The 21,905-nt window shown below is 44.7% G+C and overlaps 1 protein-coding gene across 1 annotated transcript; it reads left to right on the top strand.

Moving 5' to 3' along the window:
- Positions 1 to 20,199: 20,199 nt before the first annotated feature.
- Positions 20,200 to 20,943, top strand: LOC120290566. Its single transcript, XM_039306869.1, has one exon. It carries the CDS (start codon positions 20,200 to 20,202, stop codon positions 20,941 to 20,943), a length of 744 nt encoding a protein of 247 aa, XP_039162803.1.
- The last annotated feature ends 962 nt before the right edge of the window (positions 20,944 to 21,905 follow it).

Below are 21,905 nucleotides of genomic sequence, written 5' to 3' on the forward strand. Positions count from 1 at the left end.
CAACATTAAATCCATCGGAGCCACAGGCTTTGCCCACTGCGAGAGAGAAAAGGGTATCCCGAATTTCCAAGTCCGAGATAGGACTAGATAAGAAACGCACGTGATCCTCATCTAGAGAGTGTTTTAACACCGCACGGATCTCCTCCTTAGATGGACGAACCATAGGAGTAGAAGCAGCAAATAATTCACGAAAATGATCAACAAACATGTTCTGAACTTCAGAAGGATCCGAAATAGTTACATCCCCATTAGTCAGCAAAATTATTTTATTCTGGAGGTGCCTCTTGTTTACCGTGTGATAAAAAAAATCGGTATTAAGATCTCCATCTTTCAGCCAACGCACTCTAGATTTATGTCTATAAAATGATTCCTCTTGAAGGTGCAAGTTTGAGAAGGCTTGGATATGTTGTTTTTCTGTTTCAGCAAGTTGAGGATTCAAATGATCAGACTGCATAGTATCTTGGGTAGACTGGAGAGCACGTCTAGCCTCAGCTGTCCTCATAGATAGATTCGAAAATGACTCCCTATTAAGCTTCTTCAGTCTACATTTAAGAAGCCGAAGTTTAGAACACAGAATAAACAAAGAAGATCCATAGAATGGAGAAGCCCAAACTTCCGAAACCAATCTGGCAAAGTCCGAATGAGAAGTCCAGAAGTTGAAGAATTTAAACAGCTTGCAAGACTTGGCAACAGGCAAAATTTTAACAACCATAGGATTGTAGTCCGAGATGCCCGGAGCTAAAAAAGTGGCTTCCGAGAAAAAGAACTCAGAGTTCCAACGGGTATTAACCAACACTCTATCTATTTTCCTTTGTTTCCGATTGAAACCCGAAGATGTAGCCCATGTGAATCTATGACCAATGTATCGAAGATCATCCAGACAGCCTGAATAAGGCATTCCCTAAAATCATGAAAGGCAGGAATCCAAGTATTAGAGCTACCAACCCTATCTGAGGGGTCTCTAATTGCATTAAAGTCCCCAACAACAATCCAGCGAGAAGCAACATGGAGAACGCTGGTTTGAATTAGATCATCCCATAGAGGTCGTCTTGAAGTAAAATAGTGTTCTGCATAAACAACCGACAGAAACAGAGCCTTACTAGAAGCCAGCCAAATTAATCTACCATGAGCAGCTTGATCAAAAGAGGCATTAACCAAAAAAGCTACCTCTTGGAAATTCCACCCCACCCAAATTCTCCCCTTATGGGAGTGATTATAATTGTTAGTCTAATTCCACCCAGGTAATAAAACAAAGGCAACCAAATTGAAAGTAGCAAAAGAAATTTTGGTTTCTACAATTCCAACACAGCAGAGTTTGTTGGATTGTACAAAATTCCTGATTTTAGCTTGTCTAACAGGGTCACCAAGGCCCCTTATATTCCATATTCCTATAAACATGAAAATAAAGATAGAGGATGGTAAGGATACACTACTGACGTTTGGGAGGCTTCTTCCTATTTGTCTCCTGGTTAGGAGGAGCATTCGAATGAGTCGCCATAACAGATACTTTAGGAGTGTTCTTCTAGCTGGAGAGGGCCTTCAATCCAGACTGTGGATCATCACGATGGCTTGGTGCAATAGAGACAGGATCCTCATCATCACTACTGCTACTAACTGCACTAGCCTTATTTTCTAAGTCTTCCTCAGAAGAAAGGGTCATCGTCGAGGAAATTTCAGGGTTAGAAACCACTAAAGCCATTGAAAAATGAAGTTCCAGCGGCACCAGATTTCAAGCTATCTTGCTCATTTTGGATTGAACCAGACACAGGAGGGTGGGACAAGTCCTCTTTCGATTTAAATTTCAAAGCCGAGATGGGGGGTGGAGACCACCTTCTCTTTTTGCCCCGTTTGTTGCCTTTTCTTCCTATTTATAACCCATTTCCATCCATGGAGCTAATCATCCGAGACTCCATTCAGGTACTATGAAGGAGCAGGATCCGAAGGAACAGCAGTGGGCGTAGCAAAAGCAAGAGGCTGCTTGGGAGCCTCCTTCGCTAGACAATTGTGGCCGAAAGCGCAACATTTTGAACAAGAATTAGGTCTCCATTCATAGAGAACCAGAACATAAAATGCTTCATCATCCACCAATACCCCAGCCTCCTCACATCTTTCCAATTTTGCAAATATTTCTACACATACTCTAGCAAATAAAAGGCGTTTCATTTTCTCAATCAATGGATCCACATAAAGAGACCTACCTACTGCACTTGCTATTTCGCTAATACCCAAGGCAAACTAGTAAGCAAAGAAGATGTTCTTTAGCCGGATCCATATCGGAACTATAGATTGAAGGTCCTTCTTCAGCTCTAGGGTGTGGTGCCACTGCTTGAGCACAAGAGGAACTCTGGTCACAGTTAAGTGTCCTTCATCGAGAATCTTCCTCTTAAATTCATTATCAGGTATGATGAAAAAATAAAATCCATCATCATTAGCTAACACTTCCGTTAAATGAGATCCTCAAGCTTGCTTCAAAGTTGTTTATGTTATCTTAAATGGAACATTCTTCCCCATGAAGTATCCCACCAAGCAGCTGTTCCATTTCGGGTCACCAGCATACTTCGCATTCTCATATAAGCGCACAACAGATTTCTTCCCAACCGAAATAGGGGGAGAAAAGTCTAAATCATATCCCTTAGCAGATAAACTAGCAACATTAACCCAGGAACGAGTCTGCGGGGCTTTTGATCTGTCACGATTCGAGGCACCAGGCCCCCTCACATCAGGGCCTCGAGAGGCATACCGAACACGGCTTCGGCTACGACCATGGGTAGCCTGAGGCTCGCCTTTAGCGCGGCCCAAAAGGTCGCTACTAGACGAAGCCATAAGACGAACAAGAACGAAAATGGGAAACAGAAGTCGCACCAGAACCCTAACAAAGATCAACGAGAACCAACGATTCGGGCCATACTAGGAGAAATGCTTCGGTCAGATTTTGAGGAGGGTAGAGGCGAGGCTCTCCACCAAAAATCGCTTCCAACGGCCGGCTGTAGTGACTGTAGCAGCTTAAAGACCATAATCAGATTAACAGTGTGTCTGTCGCCCAGTAGAGAAGATTTGTGAACAGTAACCCGAGAAATCCGAAAATGGCAAAATTACATATATATATATATATATATATATATATATATATATATATATATATTACTTTCGCAATTGTTTTTTTTTTTTTTTTTTGGTAAAGGTAAGATATTAATAGATTTTGCATAAAATTACAAGGAGGGATGCCGGGCACCAACAAAACAAACACTGAAATAGACAGAAGTCGGGAAAGAATGTAGGGGTGCCTTGGGATCTAGAGGAACAACAAAGAAAGCCCTAAACAACAAAGACTAAACTAAGACTGAACGACCCTCCATCATTGAAAGATAGACGGACTCAAGTCCCAGCTCTATTGCAACCTTCTATTCTTCGGGGTATCCATGATATGCTTGAAAGTCGATGCTTTGTCTTTAATTGCCTTCTGGAGATGCATCTTCATCGCCGGGAGGAAAAGAGTCTGATTCCGGAAGATGATATTATTACGTTCTTTCCATATGATATAGCAAAGGGCTCCAAAGTTAAACCGAGCCAGAGAGTGATAAAAGCTCCTATCCGAAAAGCGCTTAAACGCCCAATCAAGGTTCTCACGCCAAGATTTGTTCCGCCATAAGATATTAAACTTAGCAGCCCAGAAAGAGGTGAGATTACCCGGGATTGGGCACGCAAAGAAGAGATGGTCCACCGAATCAGGCCTGCATGAGCAGAACGGACAGACAGCTGCTAGAATTCTAGCATAGGCGAAGAGCAAAACCTAAGTTGGCAACCTGTTACGGGTGATAAGCCACAAATGGGTTTGGTATCTCGGTGGTATGGAGGAGCTCCACACAAACGAGGACCAAGGCACAACATTTCCTTTGGGTCTTAATAGCTCCCAAGCAGACGTCGTGGAGAATCGCCCCGAGGGATGCCGAATCCATTGGAATCGGTCTTCTAGCTGGTTGAACTCAGGAAGGAGATCCCACCAGTTAACCAAAATATTAATAACATACCAGCCCAAGGGTGTAGAGAAAGCACATGCTACTGAAGCAACCCGAGCGATGCCTGAACGATAGATTTCCTGGTTGGAAAATAGTCGATTGAGAGGTCCATTTTGGTGCCACGGATCAAACCAGAACGAAACAGACCTGCCATTGCCTATCTTCCATCTAAAATGCTGCTGATACATGTCACGCAGGCGGAGGAGCTTTTTTCAAGCCCAAGAACAATAAGTAGGAATAGAAGTTACCCAGAAATTCTTGCAATTTAAAAAGGTGGAGTGGATCCACTTACACCAAAGGGATTCTTTGTCCGAAAAGAGCTTCCATATGTGCTTAAGCATCAAGGCAATATTGTTTTCCTTCAAAGTACAAATTCCGAGCCCTCCCTCCTCTCTCGAGAGGCATACATCGCTCCAAGCCACTTTGGCGCCACCCGGACCCATCATCGGTCCCCTCCATAGGAATTGGCGGAGTATTTTCTCTATACGATCAAGCACAGCACATGGCAGAAAAAATACGCTCGCCCAAAAGACATGAATAGAATAGAGCACGGACTTTATGAGCTGAAGTCTACCAGCAAACAACAAGAATCTATGAGTCCAAGATTGGACTCGAGCTGTTATTGCATTAACCAGCGTTACACAATCCGCCTTCCCTAGTCTTGCGAAAATAATAGGGACTCCAAGATACCGAAAGGGAAGGGAGCCAACTTGGAATCCTAGCTTGTTCAAGATATCATTCCAAAGGTCGGGCGATCCGCCGGATAAAAAAACTTCACTCATATTCATATTCGGCACCAATCCACTCCAGTTGGAAAATGTGTCAATTCTTGCCTTCAAAAGATTAATAGACGCCAAACTAGCTTCCGAGAATAAGAGGACATCATCAGCAAAGAACAGATGGGAGAGTTTAACCGATTTACATCTCCAGAAGAAGCCGAAATCATGGCAGCTGGTCTGAATATCCAATAATCCAGTAAAAACTTCCATCACAAGAGTGAATATGTAGGGAGACATTGGGTCCCCTTGTCGGATACCCCTCCCACTAGCAAAGAATCCATGAAGCTCCCCATTCAATGATATAGAGAATTTAGGGGATTAGATACAAGTCATAATACGATCAATGAATACTTGAGGAAACTTGAAAGCTTGTAGACAGGCTTCAATGAATTCCCAATTTGCTGTATCATAAGTCTTTCTAAAGTCGACCTTGATGACACATTTAGCCCGATATGGATCATGTTGGAAACCACTAAATAGCTCTTAGGCAAGCAAGATGTTATCACTAATGTGTCTACCCTTAACAAACGCATTTTGGGGTAAACTAATGATAGAGGGCAGAATATGGGATAAGCGATTGGCAATGAGCTTAGTGATACATTTATATATAGTATTGCAGCACACAATTGGCCCGAAATCGTGAACAGTCAAGGCATTGGGGATCTTGGGCATTAGGGCAATAATGGTGGTATTTATTTGCTTCAACAAATACTTGAATCTGATGTTTTTCTGTTTCGGCAAAAAGAGAATTCCGAGGATCAACTTGCATTGCATCTTGAGTTGCTTGAAGAGCCCGTCTGGCCTCCGCAGTTCTCATAGACAGGTCAGAAAAAGACTCCTTATTGAGCTGTTTCAGCTTGCATTAAAAGAGGTGGAGCTTTGCACAAAGGGTGAACATAGGCGTAACGTGAAAGGGAGATTCCCAGACTTCCGAAACCATTCTAAAGAAATCTGAATGAGTCATCCAAAAATTGAAGAACTTGAACGGCTTGGAAGACTTGGGAACTGGCATAACCTTAATAACCATTGGAGTATGATCCGATATGCCTGGAGCTATAAAAGAGGCTTCCGAGAAGGAAACTTCCGAATTCCAGCGAGCATTGACCAACACCCTATCTATTTTCCTATGTTTACGATTGATCCCCGACGAAGTAGCCCAAGTGTACCTATAACCAATGTAGCGCAGATCATCTAGCCTAGCCTGGACCAGACAATCCCTAAATTCATCAAAAGCAGGGATCCACGCATTAGAGCTACCAATTCTATCCGAAGGGTCTCGAATTGCATTGAAATCTCCAACTACAATCCAGGGCGTAGAGGAAAGAATACCACTGGTTTGTATAAGATCTTCCCACAAAGGCCGTCTTGAAACAAAACGGTGCTCAGCATAAACGACCGACAAAAACAGGACCTTTCTAGAAACCAACCAGAGAAGCCTACCGTGAATAGCTTGCACCGAGGAGGCATTCACCAAAAAATCAACCTCACGGAGGTTCCACCCCACCCAGATTCTCCCCTTATGGGAGTAATTATAATTATTAACCCAACTCCAACCAGGTAATAAAACAGAAGTAACCGAATTAAAAGCAGCAGCAGAAACCTTAGTCTCAACAATTCCAACACAGCAGAGATTATTGGACCTGACAAAATTCCTAATTGCAGCCTGCCTAACGGGGTCATTTAGGCCCCTAATATTCCAAATACCAATGATCATATCAAAAAACAAGGATAGAGGGCAACACTACCGACGTTTGGGGGGCCTCCTCCTATTCAACCCCTTATTAGGAGCACTTGAGGGAGTGACCATAGCAGAAGCCTTAAGAGTGAACTTCTGGATGGGAGGAGCCTTAGAACCAAGTTGAGGATCATCGTGATGGCTTGGCGCAATAGCAACCGGATCCTCTCCCTCACTGCTACTACTGCTAACTGCACTTACATCATCCTTCGAATCTTCCTCAGAAGATTGAGCTACCAAGGCATCACCAGGGTTAGAGACTACTAGAGCCATTGAGTTTCCATCATTTCCTGTTTTCAGGTTATTCTGTTCTTCAGCTATATTATGGATAGACGGATCATCTATCAGCTTAGCCTTTAAAACCGAGATTGGAGGTGTGGATTCCACCTTCTCCTTTTGACCTGAGTGCTGCTTATTCTTCCTATTCGTTACTTGCTTCCAGCCATCTTCTGAGGCAGATGAGTTAGCAGGATTTGCAGTAGGAACAAAAGGTTTTACAGCAGCCGGAGGTTGTTTGGGGTCCTCCTTTGCCAGGCAATTATGTCCAAACGCACAGCATTTCGAACACGAATTTGGTCTCCATTCATAGAGCACCGGCATAGAAAAAGCTTTATCATCCACCAATACTTCAACTTCCTCACATCTCTCCAATTTTGCAGAAATCTCTACACATACTCTAGCAAACGATAGGCGTTTCATTTTATCAGTCAAAGGATCCACATATAATGGCCTCCCTACTGCACTTGCAATTTCGCTGATTCCCGGAGCCGACCAATATGCAAGAGGAATATTCTTTAGACGAATCCAAACTGGAACCTATGATTGGAGATCCTTCTTCAGCTCCATAGGGTGGTGCCATTGTTTAAGCACCAAAGGGACTCTGGCCACTGTTAAGTGGCCTCCATCCAGTATTTTTTTCCTGAATTCATCATCTGGAATGATAAAAAAAATAAAACATGTCATCGTTGGCCAATACTTCCGACAGATGCGAGCCCCATTCCTGTTTCAAAGCCATCTCAGTGATCTTAAACGGCATGTTCTTCGCCACATAGTATCCTACCAGACAGCTATTCCATTTCGGATCTCCGGCGTATTTTGCATTATCAGATAAACACACAACCGATTTCTTCCCAACCGAAATAGGCAGGGCAAAGTCTAACTCATAGCCTTTAGCAGACAGACTAGCAACATTAACCCATGAGTGGGTTTGAGGAACTTTTGATCTATCCCGATTCATGGAATTGGGACATCTTCCATCTCTGCCTCGAGAGGCATATCGCACGTGGCTTCGGCTACAACCATTGGAAGCCTGAGACTTGCCCTTCCCTCGGCCCAAAGGATCGTTACTTGTCGAAGCCATATCACCGAATATGAAAGAACCCACGACACCGCACTAGAACCCTACTACAGATCAATGGGAACCAGCAATACGGACCATGGCAGGGGCAGAGCTTCAGATATATTCCTAGGAGGGAAGAAGCGAGGCTTACCTCCAAAGGTCGCAGCCAATGGATGGCTGAATTGATCCGTTCGATTCAAGGTTAGAATCGGGCCCGATCCACACCAGAACCCTAGCGAAGAACGATGAGATCTCACGATTCAGGCCATGCCTAGCAAAATGCTTCGGTGAGGATTTGAGGGGGGTAGAGGCAAGGCTTCCCTCCAAAAATCTCACATAGTGGATGGCCGAAGCGATCAGAACAGCTCGCAAACCAGAAAACGAGCTACAGTGAATCGGACGCCCAGTAGAGAGCAAATGTGAACAGTAACCCGCGAATCCGAGAATGGCAAAATCATTTACTTTTGCAATTTTTTTTTTTTTTTTTTTTTGGTAAAGCTAAGATTTGTATAGATTTTGCACAAAATACACAGGAAGCCTAGCACCAACAAAATAAACACTCAGAAGGACCAAAGCCACGGGAGAGTGTAAGGGTGCCAAGCGCCAAAAAACAGGCAAGAACTAAGGAACACGGAAACTAAGAAACAAAAGACTAAACTAGAACTAAAAACCCTCCATCACTGAAAGATAGACGGACTCAAGCCCCAGCTCTGTTGCAGTCTTCTATTCCTAGGGTTATCCACAACATTCTTCAGGGTCGACGATTTATCCTTAAAGGCCTTCTGGAGATGCATCTTCATTGCCGGGATGAAAAGAGTCTGATCGCGGAAGATGATGTTGTTATGCTCCTTCGAGATAATATAACAAAGAGCTCTAAAACTAAACCGGGCCATTACATCATAGAAGCTTTTGGTGGAGAAGCGACTAGCTACCCATTCCAAGTTCTCACACCACGGTTTGTTTTGCCATGTAATATTAAACTTCGATGCCCAATGGTCGGCAAGATCATCAGGGACACGACAGGCAAAAAATAAATGATCCACAGAGTCCGGCCTACACAAACATAATGGACAAGTAACATAAGAGAGCCTACCAACCGAAGCGAGCAAGACTTGGGTCGGCAACCTGTTGCAGGTAATAAGCCACAAATGGGATTGATATCTCAACGGCATAGCAAAACTCCAAACAAAGGAAGACCAAGGAACACCGTTTGCTCTGGGCCTGAGAAGATCCCACGCAGATGCTGTAGAGAAACGACCAGAGGGGTGGCGGATCCATTGGATCCGGTCTTCTCGATGGTTGAAGGTAGGAAGGGGATCCCACCAACCAGCAGTAATATTAATGACATACCAGCCCAACGGAGACGAGAAGGCTTCAGCTACAGAAGCAGTCCGGGAAATACCATAACGATATATGTCCTGGTTAGAAAAAACCTTATAGAGCGGTCCATTAGAATGCCACGGATCAAACCAAAAAGAAACAGTTCAACCATTACCGATATCCCATCTAAAATGCGGCTGATAGAAGTCCCAAAGCCGGAGAAGTTTTTTCCAAGCCCAGGAACAAAAAGTCGGAATAGGGACCACCCAGAAGTTCTTGCGATTTAAAAAAGTGGAGTAAATCCACTTGCACCACAGGGATTCTTTATCCGAGAAGAGAATCCAAATATGTTTGAGCATCAAGGCAATGTTATTCTCCTTTAAAGACCTTATCCCAAGCCCACCTTCCTCCCTCGGTAAGCATACATCAATCCAAGAGACTCTAGCTCCCCCGGTACCCATCATAAGTCATTTCCACAGAAATTGACGAAAAATTCTTTCAATACGATCTAGCACAGCACAAAGCAAGAAAAATACACTTGCCCAATACACTTGAATAGAGTGGAGAACTAACTTTATAAGCTGGATTCTACCGGCAAACGACAAAAATCTGTGCGTCCAAGATTGGACACGCGCTGTAATTGCATTTACCAAAGCCACACAATCCGCCTTTGCTAATCTTGAGGAAATCACAGGGATTCCAAGATACCGAAAGGGAGAGTACCAACCGGAATCCCAGCTTGTTGACGATGTCATTGCGAGAGTAGGCGATCCACCGGATAGATATACCTCACTTTTAGTCAGATTCAGCTCCAAACCGCTCCAACTAGAGAAGGAGTTAATGCTAGCTTTCAATAGGTCTACCGAGGCAATGCTTGCTTCAGAAAATAACAGCACATCATCGGCAAAGAATAAGTGGGAAAGCTTGGTGGATTTACATCTCCAAAAGAACCGAAACAAGGGATGGCTTGTTTGGATATCCAGCAAACCGGTAAATACTTCCATTACTAAGGTGAAAATATAGGGTGACATTGGATCTCCTTGACGTATACCTCTCCCACTTCCGAAAAATCCATGGAGCTCACCATTCAAGGATATGGAAAATTTCGGAGATTTAATGCATATCATAATTCGATCTATGAAAATCTGGGGGAATCCGAACGCTTGCATACACACTTCAATGAATTCCCAACACACCGTGTCATACGCCTTTCGAAAGTCCACTTTGATAGCACATTTGGCCCAGTATGAGTCATGATGGAAACCACTAAAAAGCTTTTGGGCGAGCAAAATATTGTCACTGATATGCCTCCCCTTGACAAAAGCACTTTGGGGAAGACTAATGATACTAGGCAGCACATGAGACATCTGGTTTGCAATGAGTTTAGTAATGCATTTATATATGGTGTTGCAACAAGCAATTGGCCGAAAATCATGGACAGTTGAAGCATTAGGGATTTTGGGCACTAAAGCAAGAATGGTAGCATTAATCTGTTTCAATAACTCACCTGTTTCAAAGAAATCTCGCAATACCAGCAATACGGAAGCACCAACAATATCCCAAGAATGCTTGAAAAATTCAACGTTAAAGCCATATGGCCCAGGGGCTTTGCCTACCGCAAGAGAGAAAAGAGTATCCTTGATTTCCATATCCGAAATAGGTCTAGATAAATAACATACCTGTTCTGCATTGAGCGAATGTTTAAGGACCGCCCGAATCTCTTCCCTCGTTGGACAAGCCGAGGGACGGGAAGCAGCCAAAAGATCGCGGAAGTGATCGACAAATAACTTTTGAACTTCTGCCGACTCGGAGGTCGTGACATCTCCATTAGTCAATGAGATAATTCTATTTTGAAGCTGCCTCCTTTTCACTACTTGGTGAAAGAACTTAGTATTTAGGTGCCCATCTTTCAACCACCGAACTCTAGACTTTTGACGATAGAACGATTCCTCTTGAAGCCTTAACACCGAAAAGGCTTGAATCTGCAGCTTTTCAGTCTCAGCAAGGGAAGGATTCATAGGATCAGCTTGAATAGCATCTTGAGTAACCCAAAGGACCCGTCTAGCTTCCGCAATTCTGACCGATAATTCCGAGAAGGAATCCTTATTAAGCTACTTGAGTCTGCATTTGAGGAGGCGAAGCTTGGCACATAAAATGAACATAGGCGAACCATAAATGGAGGAAGCCCACACTTCCGAAACCAGACTAGTAAAGTCCAGGTGAGACATCAAGTAGTTGAAGAATTTAAACGGTTTGGATGACCTGGGGACAGGCATGATTTTAACCACCATCGAAGTGTGGTCCGAAATGATAGGAGCTAAAAAAGAGGCTTCCGAGAAGGAAAACTCAGAGTTCCACTGGGCATTAACAAGGACCCTATCAATTTTTCTTTGCTTACGATTGGACCCAGAAGAAGTAGCCCAAGTATACCTATAGCCAGTGTACCGAAGATCATCCAAACCAGCCTGAACAAGGCAATCTCTCAACTCATCAAAAGCGGGGATCCAAGCATTAGAACTACCGATCCTATCGGAGGGATCACGGATAGCATTAAAGTCACCAGCAATGATCCACGGCGAAGAAGAAAGCAATCCACTAGTTTGAGTGAGATCCTCCCACAGCAGCCGTCTCAAAACAAAGCTGTGTTCCGCATAAATAACCGAGAGAAATAACGATTTACCAAAAGCGAGCCAAGTAAGGCTACCATGAATAGCTTGCACCGAGGAGGCATTAACCAAAAAAGCAACCTCCCGGGGGTTCCAGCCCACCCAAATTCTCCCCTTATGAGAGTGATTATAATTATTAGACCAATTCCAACTCGGAAGTAAAACAGAGGTAACTGCATTAAAAGCAGCGTGGGAGATCTTCGTCTCGACAATTCCCACACAACAGAGATTGTTAGTCCTAACAAAAGTCCTAATTCCAGCCTGTCTAATGGGGTCCCCAAGGCCCCTAATATTCCATATACCGATAATCATAACAAAAAACAGGGGACAAGCGGGAGAGTTACCGACGTCTAGGGGGCTTCCTCCTATTCGTCCCTTTGCAAGAGGCAATAGAAGGGGTGTCCATAGAGCTTCCTTTTTGGCCATCCTTCGAGGGGGTGGCCACAGCAGATATATGAGCTTCTTGTTGGCTAAAGGGAGTATCATGAGGGTCTTGGCTCTGCACCGCAGGAACTAGGTCTTCTTCCTCTTCACTGCTACTACTGACCGCACTCACATCTTCCTCTGAGGATGGGATCAAAGTGGAATCAGTATCCTGCACCACTAGGGCCATTGACGGACTTGCATTTGCCGCTTCCATCATGATTTGCTCATTCTGAGCGTCAACTACCGAAGAGGACGGAACTAGTTCCGCAGCAGCATTAGCTTTCAATGCTGAGATAGGCGGAGTGGAATCCACCTTTTGTCCCCGTTGATGATTCTTCTTCCTATTCAATACTTGCTTCCAACCCATGAGTTGATCCGGCTCCTCATTCCCGGGGGGAACAGCCGATTTTGCAGCACTAGAAGGGGGCTCCACAGATACAGGGGTTTGTTTGGGGATCTCTTTAGCCAAGCAATTATGGCCAAACGCACAACACTTCATACAAGAATTTGGTCTCCATTCATACAAGACCTGAACAGAGAAAACCTTCTCATCCACCCATACCTCAACCTCCTCATTCCTTTCTAGTTTTGCCGAGATTTCTACACACACTCGAGCAAATGACAGACGCTTCATTTTCTCAGTTAGAGGATCAACATACAGAGGCTTCCCTACTGCACTAGCAATCTCACTAATGCCAGGGGCTGACCAATACGCGAATGGTATATCTTTCAGACGAATCCAAACAGGGACCGTCGACTGGAGCTCTTTTTTCAACTCCATATCCTTATGCCATTATTTCAGGACTAGAGGAACTCTAGCCACCGTTATGTGACCTTCATCCAACACCTTCCTCCTGAATTCATTATCCGGGATAATAAAGAAGTAGAATCCATCATCATTAGCTAGGAATTCTGATAAATGGGAGCCCCAAGTCTGTTTCAAAGCCGTTTCTATGATTCTAAACGGTACATTCTTTCCTACATAGTACCCAACCAGACAATTATTCCATTTTGGATCCCTTGCACACCCAGCATTATCCGATAACCGCACAACAGACTTCTTTCCAACAGATACAGGAGGTGCAAAGTCTAGTTCATAGCCTTTCGCAGACAAGCTTGCAACATTAGCCCATGACCGGGTCTGTGAGGCTTTAGATCGACCTATGTTCAACATATCAGGACGCTTTCCTTCACGGCCTCGAGAGGCATTCCTAGCACGACTACAACTATGCCCATTGGTAGTTTGCGGCCTGCCCTTTCTCGGCCCCATTGGATCAGAGGATGATGCCATCAATTCAAGACAAAACGAAACGGAGAACTCGCACAGGCACCAGAACACAGATCACCGATTATACCACAAACAAGCCATAGCAGGATTAGCTATTTGAAGGAGGTATATACAGCACTTACCTCCAGAAATCGCTACTAACCGCCGGTCGAGGAATTCGACTCAGCTCAAACAACAGAAACGAAGCAGAATCGCACCAGAACCCTATCCACGAACAAGAGATTCAATGATCCAGAGTATACCAGCTGATTCGCTTCGGTCAGTCTTTGAGGAGGATAAAGGCGCACCTTCCCTCCAAAAATCACAGCTAACTGATGGCCAGATGGATCGCAACAGCTCGGACACCAGAAGCGAAACTAGGTCACACCAGAACCCTACTCGCGAACGATGAGATCCATAGATTCGAGCCAAACCAGACGAATCGCTTCGGTGAGGATTTGAGGAGGGTAGAGGCGAGCCTTCCCACCGAAAATCGCGCCTAACGAATGGTCGAATGGATCGCAACAGCTCACAACACATAACCGGAGCTACAGTGAAGCAGTCGCCCGGTAGAGAGAGTGCATGAATAGTACCCCGCAAATCTGAAAATGGCAAAATCATACTTTTGCAATTGTTTTTTTTTTTTGTAAAGGTAAGAAATGTATAGATTTTGCAGAAGATTACAAGGGGGGGATGCCAGGCACCAACAAAATGATCACTCAAGAAGACAAGAGTCAAGGAAGAGTGAGGGGGTGCCTTGGGATCCAACGAACAACACAAAAAGACCCTAAACAACACAGGCTAAGCCAAAACCGAACAACCCTCCATCATCCATAGTGAAAGATAGAAGGACTCAAGTCCCAGCTCTGTTGCAGCCTTCTGTTCTTCGGGGTATCCTGCACACACTTGAAAGTCGATGCTTTATCTTTGATTGCCTTCTGGAGATGCATCTTCATCACCAGGAGGAAAATAGTCTGATTCCGAAAAATGATATTGTTCCGCTTCTTCTAGATGATATAATAAAGGGCTCCAAAACCAAACCGAGCCAGGGAATGATAGAAGCTCCTATCCGAGAATCGCTTGGACGCCCAATCAAGGTTCTCACGCCAGGATTTGTTTCGCCACAACAAGTTAAACTTAGCAGCCCAGAAGGAGGCGAGATTACCCGGAGTTTGGCATACGAAGAAGAGGTGGTCCACCGAATCGGGCCTGCATAAGCAAAACGGGCAAAGAGCTGCTGGAATCCTAGCATAGGAGAAGAGCAGAACCTGCGTTGGGAGCCTATTACGGGTGATAAGCCACAAATGGGTTTGGTATCTCAGAGGCATGGAAGAGTTCCACACGAAGGAGGACCAGGGCACGGCATTTCCTTTGGGTCTCAATAATTCCCAAGCATACGCAATTGAGAAGCGCCCCGAGGGGTGCCGAATCCATTGGAAGCAGTCCGCTTGTTGGTTGAACTCGGGGAGGGGTTCCCACCAATTGGCCATAATATTAATCACATACCAGCCCAAGGGCGAAGAGAAAGCATCGGCTATAGAAGCAACCCGAGGAATGCCCAAACGGTATATTTCCTGGTTGGAAAAAAGGCGGTTAAGCGGGCCATTGTCATGCCACAAATCAAACCAAAACGATACAGATCTGCCATTGCCAATCCTCCATCTAAAATGCTGCTGATAAACACCACGAAGGCGAATGAGCTTTTTCCAAGCCCAAGAGCAATAAGTCGGGATCGGAATTATCCAGAAATTCTTACTGTTTAAGAAGGTGGAGTGAATCCATTTACACCACAGGGATTCTTTGTCCGAGAAAAGCTTCCAAATGTCCTTAAGCATCAATGCAGTTTTATTTTCCCTTAAGGTACGAATACCGAGCCCTCCCTCCTCTCTCGGGAGGCATACATCAGACCAGGCCACTTTGGCCCCTCCCGGACCCATCATAGGCCCCTTCCATAGGAATTGGCGGAGGATTTTCTCAATATTATCCAACACAGCACATGGTAAAAAGAAAACGCTTGCCGAGAAGACTTGAATAGAGTAGAGAACAGATTTAATGAGCTGAAGTCTACCAGCAAACGAAAGGAATCTATGGGTCCGAGATTGGACATGGGCTGCTATTGCATTAACCAGCATTACACAATCAACCTTGCCTAGCCTCGCGGATATGACCGGGACTCCAAGATACCGAAAGGGGAGAGAACCAACCTGAAATTCAAGCTTGTTCAAGATATCATTTCGAAGGCGAGACAATCCGCCGGATAGAAACACTTCACTCTTATTCAGATTCGGCTCCAGGCCACTCCAGTTGGAAAAAGAGTCAATTCCTGCCTTCAGGAGATCAATAGAAGGCAAACTAGCTTCCGAGAATAGGAGGACATCATCCGCAAAGAACAAGTGGGAGAGCTTGGTCGATTTACATCTCCAGAAAAAACCGAACTCAGGTCTGCCGGTCTGAATATCCAGTAATCTAGAAAAGACTTCCATCACAAGAGTGAATACGTAAGGAGACATTAGGTCACCTTGACGGATACCCCTCCTACTTGCAAATAATCCATGAAGCTCCCCATTTAAGGACACCGAAAATTTAGGGGACCGAACACAACTCATAATTCGGTTAATAAAAAGCTAAGGAAACCCGAATGCATGTAGACAGGCTTCAATGAATTCCCAGCTAACCGTATCATATGCCTTCCTAAGATCGACCTTGATTACACATTTAGGCCGATAAGGATCATGCTGGAATCCACTGAATAACTCTTGGGCAAGTAAAATGTTATCACTAATATGCCTACCCTTCACGAATACGTTTTGCGGCAAACTAATGATGGATGGCAGCACACGGGATAGGCGATTACCAATAAGCTTAGTGATACATTTATAAATGGTGTTACAACATGCAATTGGCCTGAAGTCATGAACAGTCGAGGCATTAGGGACCTTAGGCACTAGGACAATAATGGTGGTATTGATTTGCTTTAACAGCTCTCCTCTTACGAAGAAATCTTTAACAGCCAAGATAACCGAAGCACCAACAATATCCCAGGAGTGTTTAAAGAATTCAACATTGAAGCCATCAGGCCCGGGGGCTTTACCCGTAGCAAGATCAATACCACCATTATTGCCTTAGTGCCCAAGGTCCCTAATGCCTCGACTGTTCATGACTTCAGGCCAATTGCATGTTGTAACACCATATATAAATGTATCACTAAGCTTATTGCTAATCACCTATCTCGTGTGCTGCCATCTATCATTAGTTTGCCGCAAAACGCATTCGTGAAGGGCATTAGTTTGCCGCAAAACGCATTCGTGAAGGGTAGGCATATCAATGATAACATTTTACTTGCCCAAGAGTTATTCAGTGGATTCCAGCATGATCCTTATCGGCCTAAATGTGTAATCAAGGTCGATTTTAGGAAGGCATATGATACGGTTAGCTGGGAATTCATTGAAGCTTGTCTACAAGCATTCGGGTTTCCTCAGCAGTTTATTAATCGAATTATGAGTTGTGTTCGGTCCCCTAAATTTTCGGTGTCCTTAAACGAGGAGCTTCATGGATTCTTTGCAAGTAGAAAGGGTGTCCGTCAAGGTGACTCAATGTCTCCTTACCTATTCACTCTTGTAATGGAAGTCTTTTCTGGATTACTGGATATTCAGACCGGCAGACCTGATTTCGATTTTTTCTGGAGATGTAAATCCACCAAACTCTCCCACCTGTTCTTTGCGGATGATGTCCTCCTATTCTCGGAAGCTAGCTTACCTTCTATTGATCTCTTGAAGGCAGGAATTGACTCATTCTCCAACTCGAGTGGGTTGGAGCCGAATTTGAATAAGAGTGAAGTGTTTCTATCCGGCGGATCGTCTCGCCTTCGAAATGATATCTTGAACAAGCTTGGATTCCAGGTTGGTTCTCTCCCCTTTCGGTACCTTGGAGTCCCGGTCATATCCGCGAGGCTAGGCAAGGCTGATTGTGTAATGCTGGTTAATGCAATAACAGCCCGTGTCCAGTCTTCGACCCATAGATTCCTTTCGTTTGCTAGTAGACTTCAGCTCATTAAATCTGTTCTCTACTCTATTCAAGTCTTCTCGGCAAGCATTTTCTTTTTACCATGTGCTGTGTTGGATAATAATGAGAAAATCCTCCGCCAATTCCTATGGAAGGGGCCTATGATGGGTCTGGGAGGGGCCAAAGTCGCCTGGTCTGATGTATGCCTCCCGAGAGAAGAGGGAGGGGTCGGTATTCGTACCTTAAAGGAGAATAAAACTGCATTGATGCTTAAGCACATTTGGAAGCTTTTCTCAAACAAAGAATCCCTGTGGTGTAAATGGATCCACTCCACCTTCTTAAACCGTAAGAGTTTCTGGATAATTCCGATTCCGACTTATTGCTCTTGGGCTTGGAAAAAGCTCATTCGTCTTCGTTATGTTTATCAGCAGCATTTTAGATGGAGGATTGACAATGGCAGGTCTGTTTCGTTCTGGTTTGATCCGTGGCATGAGAATGGCCCGCTCAACCGCCTTTTCTCCAACCAGGAAATATACCGTTCGGGCATCCCTCGGGTTGCCTCATTAGCCGATGCTTTCTCTTCGCCTATGGGCTAGTATGTGATTAATATTATGGCCAATTGGTGGGAACCCCTTCCTGAGTTCAACCAACAAGCGGACTACTTTCAGTGGATTCGGCACCCCTCGGGGCGCTTCTCAACTGCGTCTGCTTGGGAATTATTTAGACCCAAAGGAAATGCCGTGCCCTGGTCCTCTTTCGTGTGGAACTCTTCCATGCCTCTGAGATACCAAATCCATTTGTGGCTTATCACCCGTAATAGGCTCCAAACGCAGGTTCTGCTCTTCTCCTATGCTAGGATTCCAGTAGCTCTCTGCCCGTTTTGCTTATGCAGGCCCGATTCGTTGGACCACCTCTTTTTTGCATGCCAAACTCCGGGTAATCTCGCCTCCTTCTAGGCTACTAAGTTTAACATTTTGTGACGAAACAAATCCTGGCGTGAGAACCTTGATTGGGCGTCCAAGCGCTTCTCGGATAGGAGCTTCTATCATTCTCTGGCTCGGTTTGGCTTTGGAGCCTTTTGTTATATCATCTGGAAAGAGCGTAACAATATCATCTTTCAGAATCAGACTCTTTTCCTCCCGGCGATGAAGATGCATCTCCAGAAGGCAATCAAAGACAAAGCATCAACTTTCAAGCGTGTGCAGGATATCCCGAAGAACAGAAGGCTGCAACAGAGCTGGGACTTGAGTCCTTCTATCTTTCATTGATGGATAATGGAGGGTTGTTCGGTTTTAGCTTAGCCTGTGTTGTTTAGGGTCTTTTTGTGTTGTTCGTTGGATCCCAAGGCACCCCCTCACTATTCCTCGACTCATGTCTTCTTGAGTGATCGTTTTATTGGTACCTGGCATCCCCCCCTTATATTCTTCTGCAAAATCTATACATTTCTTACCTTTACCAAAAAAAAACCAATTGCGAAAGTAACCACCGACCTTGGTGGCTCCGCTAGATAAGAAATCTCAACCTTGGGGGAAAGGTCGAGGGGTCAAACCCCAGGGGAAGCATCGGCGACTTAAGCGTAATGTCGGGGTGGTGGATCCTCCGCTAGCATCACTTTAGGGTTTACTTGGCGGCTATGTACCGCTGCAAGGCGATGAACGGCTAACGGGGTTCCCTGGTATCAAAAAAAAAACAAAAAAACAATTGCGAAAGTAGGGATTTTGCCATTCTAGGATTCGCGGGTTACTGTTCACATTCACTCTCTACCGGGCAACTACTTTACTGTTGCTTTGTTTCTAGTGTGAGCTGTTGCGATCACTTCAGCCATCCATTTGGCGCGATTTTTTGAGGGAAGCCTCGCCTCTACCCTCCTCAAATCCTATCCAAAGCATTTCATCTGGAGTGGCTTGAATCGTTGAATCTCATTGTTCGATTTTAGGGTTCTAGTGCGACTCTGGTTCGTGTTTGGGGATTGAGTTGATTTGAACTCCTCGGCCGACCATTAGCAGCGATTTTTGGAGGTGAGTCTCGCATCTTCCCTCCTTGTAATCTATCTGAAGCTTGGCTCTTACTATGGCCTGTATTGTTGGACTTCGTTGATCCGCACTCGGGTTCTGGTGCGAATATTTTGTTTTGGTTCTGCCTCGAATTTATGGCCTCGTCTAGCAATGATCCATTGGGACGGGGGAAAGGCAAGCCTCAGGCTACCAATGGGCGTAGTCGAAGTTGTGCTAGATATGCCTCTCGAGGCCGTGATGTAAGGCGTACCGATACTCTGAACAGGGATAAATCCAAAGCTCCACAAACCCGATCATAGGTAAATGTTGCTAGCTTGTCCGCCAAAGGCTATGACTTAGATTTTGCTCCCCATGTGGCGGTTGGGAAGAAATCTGTTGTTCATCTATCTGATAATGCAAGATATGCAGGAGATCTGAAATGAAACAACTGTCTGGTTGGTTATTTTGTGGGAAACAATGTGCCGTTTAAAATTACTGAGACGGCTTTGAAACAAGCTTAGGGCTTTCATCTGTCGGAAGTCCTAGCTAACGATGATGGGTTTTACTTCTTTATCATTCCTGACAATGAATTCAGGAGGAAGATCTTAGATGAAAGCCACCTAACTGTGGCCAGAGTGCCTCTGGTTCTCAAACAATGGCACCGCAACATGGAGTTGAAGAAAGACCTCCAATCTTCTGTCCCAGTATGGATTCGCCTAAAGAGCATTCCCTTCGCATATCGGTCTGCATAAGTGAGATTGCTAGTGTAGTAGGTAGGCCTATATATGTTGACCATTTGACTAAGAAAATGAAGCTCCTATCATTTGCTAGAGTTTGTGTGGAAATCTCTGCAAAATTGGAAAGGTGCGAAGAGATTGAAGTATGGGTGAATGATGAGGCATTCTCGATTCCGGTCCTCTATGAATGGAGACCAAATTCGTGCATGAAATGCTGTGCATTTGGCCATAACTGTTTGGCGAAGGAGAGTCCCAAACAACCCCATGTATCTACTATGCCCTCCACTGTTGCTGCTAAGCCTATTACTCCTGTGAATGAGGAGTCAGAAGATCAACTTAATGGCTGGAAACAGGTATCAAATAGGAAGAAAAAGCAACATTCGGGACAAAATGAAAAGGGGGAGATCACTCCTCCAATCTCGGCTTTGAAAGCCAAGTCAACAGCTGATTTACCCCCATTCCCTTCGGCAACTGAAGTTCAGAATAACCAAAGTAGGTTGGAATTTGGAAATGCGGAACCTTCGATGGCTCTAGTGGTGTCGAACACTGGAAATGCCGTGACTATGGCCCCTTCTTCAAAGGAAGATTCAGATGAGGAAGTGAGTGTGGTTAGCAGTAGCAATGATGAGGAAGAGGATCTGGTCTCTGCTGAGCCAAACTAACGAGGTGAGCCTCGGGCTGGCCTAAAGGCTCCCTCAGATCAGAAAAACATCCCTGGAGATGCAGTGGTCACTCCTTCAATTGCCGGTCGTAAAAGGACTGATGTGGTTACTCCTTCTATTGCTTCTCACAAAGGGACGAATAGAAGGAGGCTCCCTAAACGTCGATAATGTTCCCTTCTGTCCGCTGTTTTTCTTAATATGTTTATCGGTATATGGAATATTAGGGGCCTTGGTGACCCCATTAGACAAGCTGAAATTAGGAATTTTGTTCAATCCGATAATCTCTGCTATGTGGATATTGTTGAGACGAAAATTTCCCCTGCTGCCTTTAGCTCGGTTGTTTCTGTTTTACTCCCTGGATGGAGTTGGTCTAATAATTATAATTACTCTCATAAATTGAGAATTTTGGTGGGATGGAATCCCCGGAAGGTAGTTTTTTTGGTTAATGCCTCCTCTGTTCAAGTTATTCATGGTAGTCTTGTTTGGCTAACCTCTGGAAAGTCCATGTTTCTTTCAGTTGTTTATGCGGAGCACCGTTTTGTGGTGAGACGGCTTTTGTGGTATGACCTTATTCAAACCAATGGTCTTCGTGCTTCATCGCCCTGGATTATTGATGGTGACTTCAATGCAATTTGTGACCCCTCAAATAGGATCGGTAGCTCTAATTCGTGGATCCCTGCATTTGATGAATTTAGAGTGTCCGGTTCAGGCTGGATTGGACGACCTTCGGTACACTAGTTATAGGTATACTTGGGCGACTTCATCAGGGCCTAACCGAAAGCAACGGAAAATAGATAGGGTGTTGGTCAATGCCCAATGGAATGCTGAATTTTCCTTCTCGGAAGCCGCATTTTTAGCACCGGGCATATCAGACCACACTCTTATGGTTGTTAAAATCATGCCCGTCCCCAAGTCCTCTAAGCCTTTTAAATTCTTCAATTTTTGGATGGCTCACCCAGACT

The sequence above is a fragment of the Eucalyptus grandis genome, chromosome 2 (genome assembly GCF_016545825.1).
Source record: "Eucalyptus grandis isolate ANBG69807.140 chromosome 2, ASM1654582v1, whole genome shotgun sequence".
Lineage (NCBI taxonomy): Eukaryota > Viridiplantae > Streptophyta > Magnoliopsida > Myrtales > Myrtaceae > Eucalyptus > Eucalyptus grandis.

Excerpts from the sequence above, each read along its gene's own strand:
- LOC120290566 (XM_039306869.1), top strand. The coding sequence starts at position 20,200 with ATGGCACCGCAACATGGAGTTGAAGAAAGACCTCCAATCTTCTGTCCC.